The 12,870-nt window shown below is 38.6% G+C and overlaps 1 protein-coding gene across 7 annotated transcripts in view; it reads left to right on the forward strand.

Moving 5' to 3' along the window:
* LOC113419511 (sodium channel protein type 5 subunit alpha-like) overlaps positions 1-12,870 on the forward strand; it is a 377,390-nt gene that overhangs the window by 319,663 nt on the left and 44,857 nt on the right. For 5 of the 7 annotated variants that reach the window (XM_087947840.1, XM_087947841.1, XM_087947842.1 and 2 more), the window contains one exon: positions 11,657-11,779. The exons of the other annotated variants lie outside the window; for them this stretch is intronic. In XM_087947840.1, the coding sequence (XP_087803966.1) occupies positions 11,657-11,779 (123 nt within the window). The remainder of the gene's footprint in view (positions 1-11,656; positions 11,780-12,870) is intronic. 7 annotated transcript variants of the gene reach the window in all.

Here is a 12,870-nt window from a genome sequence, read left to right on the forward strand (position 1 = left end):
GCAGCCCCTTAGATATTGGAACATTGCTATCATGTCATCCCTAGTCCTTCTTTTCATTAAACTAGTCATGCCCATATCCTTCAATTGTTTTTCATATATTTTAGCCTCTAAGCCCCCCTTATCGTCTTAGCTGCTCTTATCTGCACTCTTTCTGTAGTCTCAACATCTTGTTTTAATTGGGAAACTGAGCATCTTAGCCAATATTCCCACCAATATTGACAAGGCAAACCACTTGTATATAAACAGAGAACAAAGTCTGCTTCCTTATAAAATTGATGATAATACCTGCTTTGGTAAATAAATGCCTGCAAGAAAACAACCAAGGTGAGAAAGCCCCAAGGCTGCATAATCCTCCTCCTCTTTTCTGCAAACCTCACTCTCTTGTAGTGTTGATTGTATTATTTAGTTTAGTAACAAAATGTCTGCAGAAAAGCAACCAAATTAGAGAGCGCTAAGGTTCCCACAATCCTGAGCTACAGAGATTCTGTTCTATTGGTACAATTGGTACAATTTCTGCTGCTTGACAAGTCACCTGTGCACAGATCCTATTTTATTCTAAACCTAGTGAATTTGAACTATTGGCACAGTTTGGAGCCAGAAAAATTAAAATGCCATATGCTGTTTCAGATCTTTTGATGTCCTACTTTTCTTCCCACCAAGTCCATTTTCTAGAAACAAAGTTCTTTGTGATGACAACAAAAGCAAACTACACTCCTTTGAACATATAGTCTAAAAAAAGAGCTTTCAGGGTTTTAAAAATAATGAAATAACCAGTAGTTTTAAAAAATAATTATCAGATCAAATAAAATCAAACCAATAGCCAATTAAAATGATAAGAACAAGCACTGTTTTTATGATTTAAAAGTTAATTGAATGAATAAAGAGTTATATTATGGTGCCATAAAATATTGACTGAGATGGCTTTCCAAATTTATTTAGGGGAAGGTAGGGAGTAGGAATGCTTCTAAAAATGAAATTAATCAGATTAATGTAAAGATTGTTATCCATTGCAGTTCTGGGACAGGAGTGAATAACCTATCGGTCTTTAATTTTTCTTCCAAGCACATTTTAAAAGCCTCTATAACAGGTGTCTCCAAATTCAGCAACTTTAAGACTTCTCACTCATGCTGTCTGGGGAATTCTGGGTGTTGAAGTCCACAAGTCATAGAATTGCCAAATTTGGAGACCTCTGTGCTATAGCAATTATCCAAGCAAAGACATTTCTAGAAGGTGGAAGGGAATGCAAACTATCAAGTTAATAATGGGTACAACTGAAGCCCCATCCATTTTTAATGTGCATTGTGCAGAACACAGACATATAGAAAGGGCAAGGTTTAGGTTGCATTGCTGTCCTTGCCAGTTTAATTGCTGTCCTTGCTATCCACTGCCATAGCAGAACCTCTAAGCATAATCTTTGAAAAATCTTTCAAGACCAGCTCCTTGCCAAAATTATGGTCGCAAGCCACGGTCATCCCCATCTTCAAAAAGGGAGACCCCAGCCTAGTTGAAAATTACAGACCAATCTCTTTATGCTGCATCACCTGTAAAGTCATGGAATCAATTATTAACCAATCCATTATCCTCCACTTAGAGACAAACAACCTACTCTCTAATAAACAATTTGGTTTCAGAAAAAAACTATCCTGTAATCTGCAACTCTTACACTGCAAAAACATATGGACTACACAACTCGATCAGGGCAAAGCAATAGACGCAATCTACATAGACTTCTGTAAAGCCTTTGATTCAGTGGTACACGACAAACTACTCCTAAAAATAAAATCCTATGGTATCTCTGGACAACTGAATAACTGGATAGAAGCATTCCTGTCAAACAGACAACAAATGGTCAAAATTGGGAGTGTCCTATCAAATTCTTTACCTGTCAACAGTGGTGTCCCCCAAGGCAGTGTTTTAGGACCAACTCTCTTCATACTTTACATAAATGACGTCTGTGATAATATTAAGAGCAACTGCGCTCTCTTCACTGATGATGTAAAGCTATTCAACACCACAGACAATACTACTACCCTCCAAAAAGATCTTGACTATGTATCAGAATGGTCAAACAAATGGCACCTTCAAATCTCAACAAATAAATGCTCTGTCTTACATATTGGCAGAAAAAAAATCAGAAAATAAAATACAAGCTAAATAGTTAAGACCTTGTTGAGGATCCAAACTTTGTCAAGGACCTTGGAGTACTCATCTCAAATGATCTAAGTGTTAGAGCCCACTGCAACTACATAGCCAAAAAGGCATTAAGAGTTGTTAATCTAATCCTACATAGCTTCTTCTCTGGTAATATCATACTACTAGATACTAGAGCATACAAAACATTTGCTAGATCTATACTTGAATACAGCTCATCAGTCTGGAACCCACATTACGTATCTGATATTAGCACAATTGAGAAAGTCCAGAAATATTTCACAAGAAGAGTTCTCCACTCCTCTACTCGTTGTAGAATACCTTATGCCACCAGACTTGAAATTATAGAACTAGAAAACCTTGAATTACGCCGTCTTCGGTCTGATTTAAACATGGTATATAAAATCATACATTGCAATGACTTACCTGTCAATGAATACTTCAGCTTCAATCATAACAATACAAGAGCACACAATAGATACAAACTCAAGGTTAACCGCACCAAACTTGATTGCAGGAAATAGAGTGGTCAATGTCTGGAATACTCTACCTGACTCTGTGGTTTCTTCCCCAAACCCCAAAAACTTTAACCTTAGACTTTCTACTATTGACCTCACCCCTTTCCTAAGAGGCCTATAGGGGGCGTGCATAAGCGAACCAATCGTGCCTACTGTCCCTGTCCTATTGTTTCTTTTATTTTTCTTATAAGTATCTATCTCATGTATTCAAAACTATATTTATTCTTATACCTGTATCTTGTAAGCGATTGACAAATCAAATAAATACTAAAAAAAATACTAAAATACAGTAGAAATTTTTTTTGTTACCATCAGTGCAGTTTTCCCAGGACTTGTGAGGTTTGGAGGGGAAGCAATAAGAGAATTAGCCATCAACAGGGACATAGAGATAAACAACATCTACCTACCATTTGAAAGAGACAAAAAGGTAAAAAGAAAACAAAAAGACCAAAAAGCCTCCTCGTCCATCATTCAACACCCAGGGAAGCAGATATTAATACCGTACTAAGATTAACACTAGACCAACAATTAAGAAGCAAACAAGATACTATCAACTCAGACAACTAAGTAAGTAAGCAATAAGCAGCAGGCAAATCAAGGTACCACCAAATCCTCTCCCACCAGCACTGACGGGGCAAGCCACTAGTATATAAAATGAGAGCAAACCCTATTCCCTCACTAGCACTGATTATGTTACTTACTTTGGTAATGAAACGTCTGCAAGAAAATAACCAAGGTCAGAGAGCATCAGGGATCCTACACCCCTGACTACAAATCTTCTTTTCTATTGATAGGCAATTTAATTTGTGCATTCTGCTTTGTTTCAAGAGCCAACTTGGGTGTCTCGAAGGATATATTCCTGTAGCTTTTTTTTGCAACAATACAAAAGTTTTTTGCGCTTGCCTCCTTCTAGAATAGCTTTTGACTAAACAGCCTTGGGAGATGTAAAGTAACTTGGACCAAACTCGCTTAACTTTATGAAATTAGCTAAAGCGAGAATAATCTAATTGTGCCCTTCTATGAAACTCCAAAGTTGGCATTTTATTTTATGTTCTCTGCTGGTATCAGGAAACTTTCATGACCCTGGCTACGAAAGTAAGTAAAAAGAAGAAAGTCTCCTTCAAATTAATTTGGATTCCTGGTGATTTCATACACATGTTTACGTAGCTTTCCTGGCAGCATGTGGAAATTGTTTTCGTGACTTTCTTTTTGTGGGGTGGGAGGAAGGGAGAGATTTTTTTTTCCACTTTCCAATCTAATTTGTAGCCTTGGGATCTCTTGGTGGTCTCTCATCCAAACAATAACCAGGCCTGACTTGCTTAGCTTCTGAACCGTCCCTTTTTGAGAGCCATCTCCAAATCCCAAATATAGGACAAATGCTGTTATTCTATTCTATCACCACAATCACCACAGTGGTTATCATACCCTTGGCTGAGCAGGCACCATTGGGACAGCAGCTGTCACTGGGAAGAGGGTACAATAGGTATTGGGCAAATGGTGAAATAATGCACTTTCCTGCAATTGACCTCAAATTAGGGCTTTATTTGGTGTCTTTGGTGGTTTCTGAGTTTGGTTGTTTTCTTGTAGAAGATTCATTTACCTAACTACATTACATTATCAGTGTAGTATGGAGTGGGGTTTGCTCTCACTTTATATTCTAGTGGTTTAACCTGTCCTGAATATAGAGAGCAAACCCCACCCCCTACTAGCACTTACGATGCTATCTAGTTAAGTAATGAAACTTCTGCAAGAAAACAGCCAGACTATTGATAATCCCTCATTTTAACCCTGAGTTACAAATACTCTCCTTTATTAGGAGGCTTTCTGTCTCTCTTTGCTGCCCTCCAATCGTTTCCTGGAGTGTTGCAGCTCAGATCAATCTGCTCTAAATTTCGCTGGTTCACAATTAAGGATCCACAATAAAATGAGGTGGGAAGAGGAAGCACAAAGCAGATTGTTTGAAGTACCATGACTTTGCCACTAAACAAACGCATTCACAGTGACATGAAAAGAAGTGTTGACTAATTAGCCTTTTGACAATTTGTATTTCCTGCCAAATTGTTGTTAACATCATATGATTTAACAAAATCTGATGCCATTTAAGGAAAGTGCTTAAGACAGTAGCAATTTTCAACATGTACATTCTGTGTTGATTCTTTATCACAGCTGGTAGCAATGATACTCTTTGCTTTAATTAATTGATAGGTTTGGACTGCTTTCCTTTCATAACTTGGACAATGCATTTTATTCTATGAATTTCCCTCTTCTCCAAATCTATTAAAATACTGGTTATGAAAGGATGACATCATTGGTTTGGACATAGATTGGAATGAACTTCACAGATAGATCAGTGGTGTATATACATGACAGAAGTCGTCCATTTCTAGTTCAGAATTGGCAACTTGTGGTCAAGGAACTTATGTAGAAAATATGCGTATGGAGAGGAATTGAAAGAAGAGTTGGGTGGAACCTCTTTGCAACCAATACTTTCTCCTTCCATCATAAACCAGCTTGTATTATTGGTTATCAGGCTAGAAGCCAAGAGACTCTGAGTTCTAGTCCTACCTTATTTATGAAAGCGGGCTAGGTGACTTTGGGCCAATCACCAGGAGACTGAGTTCTAATCCTGCCTTAGACATGAAAGCCCGCTGAATAACTTTGGGCTAGTTACTCTCTCCCAGCCCAACCCACTTCACAGGGCTGTTGTCATGAAGAAGATAAGAAGAGAAAGGGTATCCTCTATGTTCACCACTTAGAGTTACTTATAAAGGCAAGATAAAAAAAATATCTAATAAATAAATCAGCTTTTTCAGGTCAAGGTCCTGATTTGTTCCTTATGTTGCTCCCTGCAATCATCCAAGTGGTGCTTCATTTGTTGAAGCAGACCAGAAGAAATAGGACAACTGTTAACACTTATTATTTATTTATATTTCATACTTTTATATATCACATTAGTATTATTATCTTATTAATAACTGTCAATACCTGAGGTGGGTTGAATGCTGATGGAAGTACTCTAGTTTGTCCAAATGCCAAACTTATAAAATAAAATACTTGTCTTTTGCTCTTGCTTGCTAAAGTAAAAAAAAAAAAAACTTCAGAAATAAATAGAGAACTAATGAATGTTGCATAAGGATTGAATGGCTTCCTAGTGCTATGCCTAGGAGAAATAGGAATTATGCAACCTGTCACCTCGAACTTAACCACCCAAATTATGCTTCCTACTGTTGAGTGGCTTTAACAGCCACCAATGTCTAGGACATATGACATAATTCAAAGCGATCTTGATAAATTAAAGAAATGGACTGGAAATTACAGAATCGCATTTATCAATTGCAAAGTTCTTGACTTAGAAATAGAAATTAAATGGTCTTGTATAGAAGGGTTGCTGGCTTTTTAACAATATTTGTGAAAAGGTCGTGGAATAGAAGCCAATTAGAAGCTGAATATAAGACAGCAGGGGTGGTGCAGCTCGAAAAAAAGCAAATGCAATTTTAGGCCACATAATCATGTATGTAATTTCTAAATCACAAGAAGAAACTTTTTTCCTTGGCTCTGAACAACCTCAACATCAAACACAGTGACCACTTCTACACACACATTTGAAGGAGGGTTTAGGAAATCAGCTTCAGAGGAAGGCAAGGAGAAGGGCCAAGGGAACGGATGCAAGACTGAAGAGAGACCAATTGACCTCAACATGATTAGGCCTGAGAAGAAAAGAATGAGTGGAGGAATATGCTAGTTTTCATCCGTGTCTGAAAAAGATGTTATAGAGAAGAAAGGAAAAGCCAAAGAACAAGAAGGAAAACTTTGGTTAGAGGAATAAGTGGATTGCCAGGTTCGCTCTGAGCTTGGGTTGTTTTCTTGCAGACATTTCATTACCCAGCTAGGTAAGATCATCAGTGTTAGAAGGGAATGGGGACTGCTTTCTGCTTATATACAAGTGGCTTGATCTTGCATATAAACAAGTGATTAACAGTCTTCTTGGAGGTTCCTTGATAGGAATAGAAATATGATATGGATATTAAGGAATATGAAACACAGGTAGCACTTGACTTATGATCACAATTCAGCCCAGAATTTCTGTTGCTAACTGAGAATTTAACCCCATTTTGCAAACTTTCTTGCCACAGTTGTTAAGTGAGTCACTGTGCTTGTTAAGTTAGTAACACAGTTGTAAAATGAATCTGGTTGTCCCATTGACTTTGCTTTGCACTGTCCCAGGGATCACATGACCCTGGGACAGTGCAACTGTCATAAATATGAGTCAGTTGCCTAGCATCTGAATTTTGATCGTGTGACCATGGGGATGCTGCAACGGTCGTAAATGTGAAGAACGGTCATAAGTCACTCTCTTTAATGCCATTGTAACTTTGAATAGTCATTAAACGAATGGTTGTAAGTTGAGGACTATCTGTAGTATATGGAACAGTGATTGGATAGTGATAATTAACCATCAAGGTGGGTGGACTTTCCTTCATGCATTCAAGGGAAGACCTGATAAACTATTTTTGGGGATAGCTGCTGAACTAAGCAATGGGTTGGATTTAATAACCTCAGTGACTTTTTCTAATCCTAGGAATTTTATGTTTCTATGGTCAACCATGACATCAAACTATGTCCGGCCTACAAACCTTTTTTTCACAACGAGTGTGCTAGAAAAACAACTGCCACCTACTTTTTTTGCCTCATAATGTCTAAGTGTAATATTGCCACTCAAGAAAAAGTAATCAGATACAGAAGCCAAGGAAGAATAAAAAGAATAACAGAGCTGGAGTCAGAAAGGAATGTTATATTAATGACCTGGGCCACCTTGAATAACTAATTTTATTTCTTAGTAGACTAAACTCATTGGTTTCTCCAGTGTTATAAAACAAGTTCTGTAAGTATAGGGGACTTCTATACTTAAGAAACGAGCTAAAACTCCCAGCTCCATTTTATGGTTCTCAAAAGATCTGTTCTATGGAGTCTTCCAAGAAAGACATTTCAGCAAGAATGAGGATGACATTCAGAGGAAGAGAAAGGATCAAATAAATTCAACGAAAGAAGCCAGTCTTAACAATTTGTGTTGAGTCAGTCAAAAGGGAAGTGGGTGGATGAAAGTCTCATTGAAAAGCACAGATATTCATTTTTCTCTACTTGCTCAAGACAGGCAGTATGCGTTTTGAAATCTGCCTATTTTAAAAAAAACAACAACAACAACCCAGATCACATTGAATCAAGCCCACAACCCAAGACTTATGTCTGAATTTCTCTAAGAAACACAATTTATCAAGGAGAAATGAAATACTTTCAAAATCATTAACCAGTAGATATAAACAGGTTGTTTTGACCCATGGAAAATCTCTTGTTTTTCAAGGCTTTGCAGATAATACAATCATTATAATGAATTTTTGGAATAAATATAGTGGAAATCTGCCAACAGGGCAGATGACCGCTGCATTTTGAAGTACCAATTGTCAGTGTAGCCATCTTCTTCATCCAAAAGAAAAGGACTTGAGTCCAAAGAAAGAAAAGAAAAAAGAAAGACTACAGCAGGTTAACAAGATCTTAACAAACTAATTCAATCTATTCTTCAAGATCCTTATGATTTATATAAACTGAATGGAATGGAATGGAGGGAACAGAATGGAACAGAGCAGAACAGAACAGAACAGAACAGAACAGAACAGAACAGAACAGAACAGAACAGAACAGAACAGAATAGAATAGAATAGAATAGAATAGAATAGAATAGAATAGAATAGAATAGAATAGAATAGAATAGAATAAGAGAATGGAATGGAATAGAATAGGAGTCTCAACTTGTAACCACAATTGAGCCCAAAATTTCAATTACTAAGTGGGACAGTTGTTAAATGGATTCCCCCCCGCCTTTTATGTCCTTTCTTACCATAGTTGTTTACTGAAGTTGTTAAGTTAGTAACATGTTTATTAAGTGAATCTGGCTTCCCCGTTGACTTTGCTTGTCAGAAGAATCACAAATGGTGATCACATGACTCTGAGACCAGTGGTGAGATGGTATTGGTTTGGACTGGTTCAGCCAAACCGGTAGTAAAAAAAAAAAAAGCCTACAATCAGCTGAGAGGAGGGAAAAAAATCCTCAGCTGAGAGGAAAAAGAAGATAAAAGTACAGGATCGGCCCTCCCACCCAATCCCTGCACTTTTCTCTCCTTCATCCTCTCAGCTGGCATGGGGAAAGCTGCGCGCCAGCATTAGGCAAAGTGTGCCCACCAAGCCACGCCCACCGAACTGGTGGTAAAACAATTTGAATCCCACCACTGTCTGGGACATGGCTACTATCATAAATATAAACTAGTTACCAAGCAACCCAATTTTCATCAAGTGACCATGGGATGCCGCAACAGTTGTAAGTGTGAAAAACTGTTATGAATCAGCGATGTCATAACTTCAAACAGTCACTAAATGAATATAATGGAATGGAAGAGAATACTTTATTTGGCCAAATGTGATTTGTGCCCAGTGCGTAAGCTCTCAGTGAACATACAAATTAACGAACTAATAATAATCATAATAATGATACCAGTAAGAAAAGGTAGAAGAGAATCTTATTAAGGTTCACCAAATTGATCGGTATCTGAGCAATCGGCAATTAGCTTTTGCAGGGTATCCACCAATTTTTAAATAGAGAGGAAGAGGAAGGGGAAAGAAGTACTGCAAAGCGACCCACCGGCCCTAAGCATGGCCTTTATTGCCAAGAATACCTCTACATCACCTACATCACCTCTAAAGACGTGGACATTTAGGAATTTAAATAAAAGCCAATGCTATAGTTGGTGCTTTGCTTAGAAAGGGGAGTACAAGCCACCCAAAAGTCACAGAGAACCTCTAGGTGCCCCAGTAAGGTCTTCTCAAGGTAGAGGAGATATCAAGGGACAATCTGACCAATTTTTGCTTTATTTTTTTAGAGAAATTGGTGTTTTATGACTGACCTTTATGATAGCCGATTTGTATGCATGTCTATGAAACATTTTCAAAAATTTAAATGTGTCCACTGAGCCAAAAAAGGTGGTAATTCCCATGTGAAATGGACAAATTGTACGATGTGGCATAAGGCACTTTACATTACCTTTTTTAAATAAAATAAAAAAAAGATCAAGGTTGTATGAAAATAAGGGTAGGTGAACATTCCTTCCACTTTCTTCTTTGCACTTCATCATTAGAACCCCCCCCTCCCCCAGCCCCATCCCAGCCAGTTAACTGGACTATGGTCCTTCCCCACGTTTTAGATACAAGGATGGCAGGTATGCAAGGAACCGACAAAGGAGCTGACTCACCAACCTTGAGAGCAAACTTTTCCATATATTGTGGTGAAAAGAAATAATTGGCTGTCTTCTTTTACATTCCTAATGTAAGCAAAGAAAACTTAATTCATTAAACAAAGCTGAAAAGAGGCATAGATGAGCTGATATTAAGTTCATTGGTGGAACTAGAGCAACATACTAATGAAATTCAACATGCTAGTTTTACCTTCCTTCCTTCCTTCCTGCCTTCCTTCCTTCTTTCCTGCCTTTCTTCTTCCCTCTCTCCTCTCTCCTCCCTCCTTCTTTCTTTTCCATTCTCCCTCCCTCCCTTCTTTTTTCTCATTCTCCTTCCTTCTTTCCTTCCTTCCCTCCCCAAACTTCTCCCATTTTCTTCCAATATATTTCAGCAATTCTGCAATAGACATAATGTACAGCTGTCTTCTGTAAGAGTATATAATACCAGGTTCTTTCAAAAACCTTCTTGATCAAGCAGACCTTAGTCTCCCCCCGCGCGCCTAACGATGCTTGCTGTCATTCAACAGTTTCTAATCATGCCTGGTTTCCCTCCATTTTGCTATCCCAAATTTAGCAAGTGTGGGAATTATGGCAATGAAGGCCCGGGTTCTCATAACTGTCATGCAACATTATGAAAGAGAGGGCAAACTTATCACCTGTTGCAATTGAAGACAAAGACTAAAAGGTGAGATTTAAAGGGGGGAAAGCTTCAGGATAAAGAATAGGAAGACCTTTTGGATGGTAAGCAGCCGTTAAGCAGAGGAATGGTCTCCCCAGATCAAGAGGCTCTGCTTGTTGGAGGGTTTCACATAGAATTTGGATGGTTACCTGTTGGTAGTTTAGTAGATCTCTGCAATGAGATGGGAGTGGACTAGATCAGTGGTTCTCAACATTTTATTCACCACAGACTCCCTTTAAATACCATTTGTGGCCATGGTCCATAGCCATGGACCACCAAGACTTCAGTCAAGATTTAAAGTACTAGAAAGCATCAAACCTTTGAAGACCCCCTGTGATGATGACATTGTGCGTGCACACACACGCACACACAAACCAGGGGTCTGGGAACCACAGGTTGAGAACCTCTGGTCTAGATGATCTCTGGGGAAAGGAAGAAACATATGCCATTCTGCTTGCTGTGATAGCAATTATGAAATTTCCCACCCAAGAGTTTGGTGTTGGACTAAAATTCTCTACCACCAACTCATTTCCAGAGCCCACCATTCCAGATTCCAGAGAGTTGTTGGAGAGCGATTATGGCACCTCCTATGCTCTTCAGATTCTCATTCCCCACCCTCATTTGATCAGAATTGATTTATCTCCCTCTCTTTTTTCATCAACGGCTCCATTTTTAAAAAATTTTTAAAAATCGCTGCTAGAACTTTCTCTCCAAACTTAATTCTGCCGCACAATTTACCATCCCTCCCTCCCTGCCTTCCTCTCCCTCCCTTATTTTGTAGAAGCAAGTTGAGGAGAAATTACTTTCCTACAAGTATAATTTGATATTTATTTCAAACATAACCCACCTTCACTCGCAATCCACCTTCATGGTTTTTTTTGAAATTATTGAAATCTAATCCTGGTTATTGGAATCTTTCCCTAAGTCACTATTTTTCACCCTGTCTTTTTTTTCCCCTTTCTTTCTTTTAAAAATCCTGTTGTTGCTTATCTTGAACAATAATTTCAAATTCCATTCAATCTGCACAGATTTCAGTTATTTGCCAGATAGCTACAATTCTCGGTTATGACCACCTGGCTGCTATGAAATCACTGCGAACACTCAGGGCCCTGAGGCCTCTCCGAGCCTTGTCCCGGTTTGAAAGCATAAGGGTAAGGGTTGAAACCTTTCCATGTCTATGCAGTGTGTTCCTCTAAAATAACAATCACCTTCTCTCTCTCTCTCTCTCTCTCTCTCTCTCTCTTTTGCAGGGAACAACAAACATGGCAGCTTCATTTTCCAATCAGCGCAAATTGTATAATTTTTCAGGGAAAGGGTCTCCCAGGCAGGCTAACTTCAATGGCAACAGCAGTGTTGCAGGCACTGTGGGGGTGAAGGGCATGTGTGTGTGTGTGTGTGTGTGTGTGATTGTGTATATGGGTGTAATGTATGGGGGGGGGGGTGCATGCCTATGTGTAAGCATAAAAGATAGATAGATAAGATGGATAGACAGATGGGGAGGAGAGAGAGAGAGAAAGAGACAGAAATAGGCTGGAGAAAGAAATCAGAGAGACAGAAAGAAATAGGTAGGATAGATAAATGAGAGAGAGAGAGAGAGAGAGAGAGAGAGAGAGAGAGAGAGAGATTAGAGATAGATGGATAGAGGGAGAGAGAGAGAAGAGAGAGAGAGAAAGATAGGATGGATAAAGAAAGAGGAAAGAGAGATAGAAAAAGAGAGAGACGAAGAAATAGATATGAGGGATGGAGAGAGAGAGATAGGAGAAAGAGAGAAAGAAAGAAATTGTAGGATGGATGGGTAGATAGATAGATGATAGAGAGATAGATCCTTTATAATATACAAGCCATTCATCTTGAAAATACAAAATTATAGTCTTTGCAAAAGGAGGATGGTACTGTGCCGCTACTATTTCTTTTCAGTCGGAGAAAAATAGAGGAAAACTAATTTGGTGCTTCAGAACTGATTGTCTCCCTGATTTCTTGTCTCTCTCTTTTGATCAAATGTTGACATTCTTTGGAGCTCAATGTGGTCATCTAGAGGGGAAAATGGGAATTGCAGCCAGATCGATATCCTATCGTTTTTGACAGTTCATAATTCTTAGGTTTCATTTTGCATTGGAAATCAATAGCTCTGTGTCCTGGAAAAAAAGTATTTCTGTAGCAGCAGCTCCCCACTCCCCCAAGAGTTAATGGTGCATTTCCCTCCAATTTAGGTTCTTGCTTCCTCAATCAATTAACCAGGTTT

Source organism: Notechis scutatus, chromosome Z (assembly GCF_049901735.1).
Source record: "Notechis scutatus isolate UNSWTSFEM ecotype Mainland chromosome Z, rNotScu1.2, whole genome shotgun sequence".
Taxonomy (NCBI): domain Eukaryota; kingdom Metazoa; phylum Chordata; class Lepidosauria; order Squamata; family Elapidae; genus Notechis; species Notechis scutatus.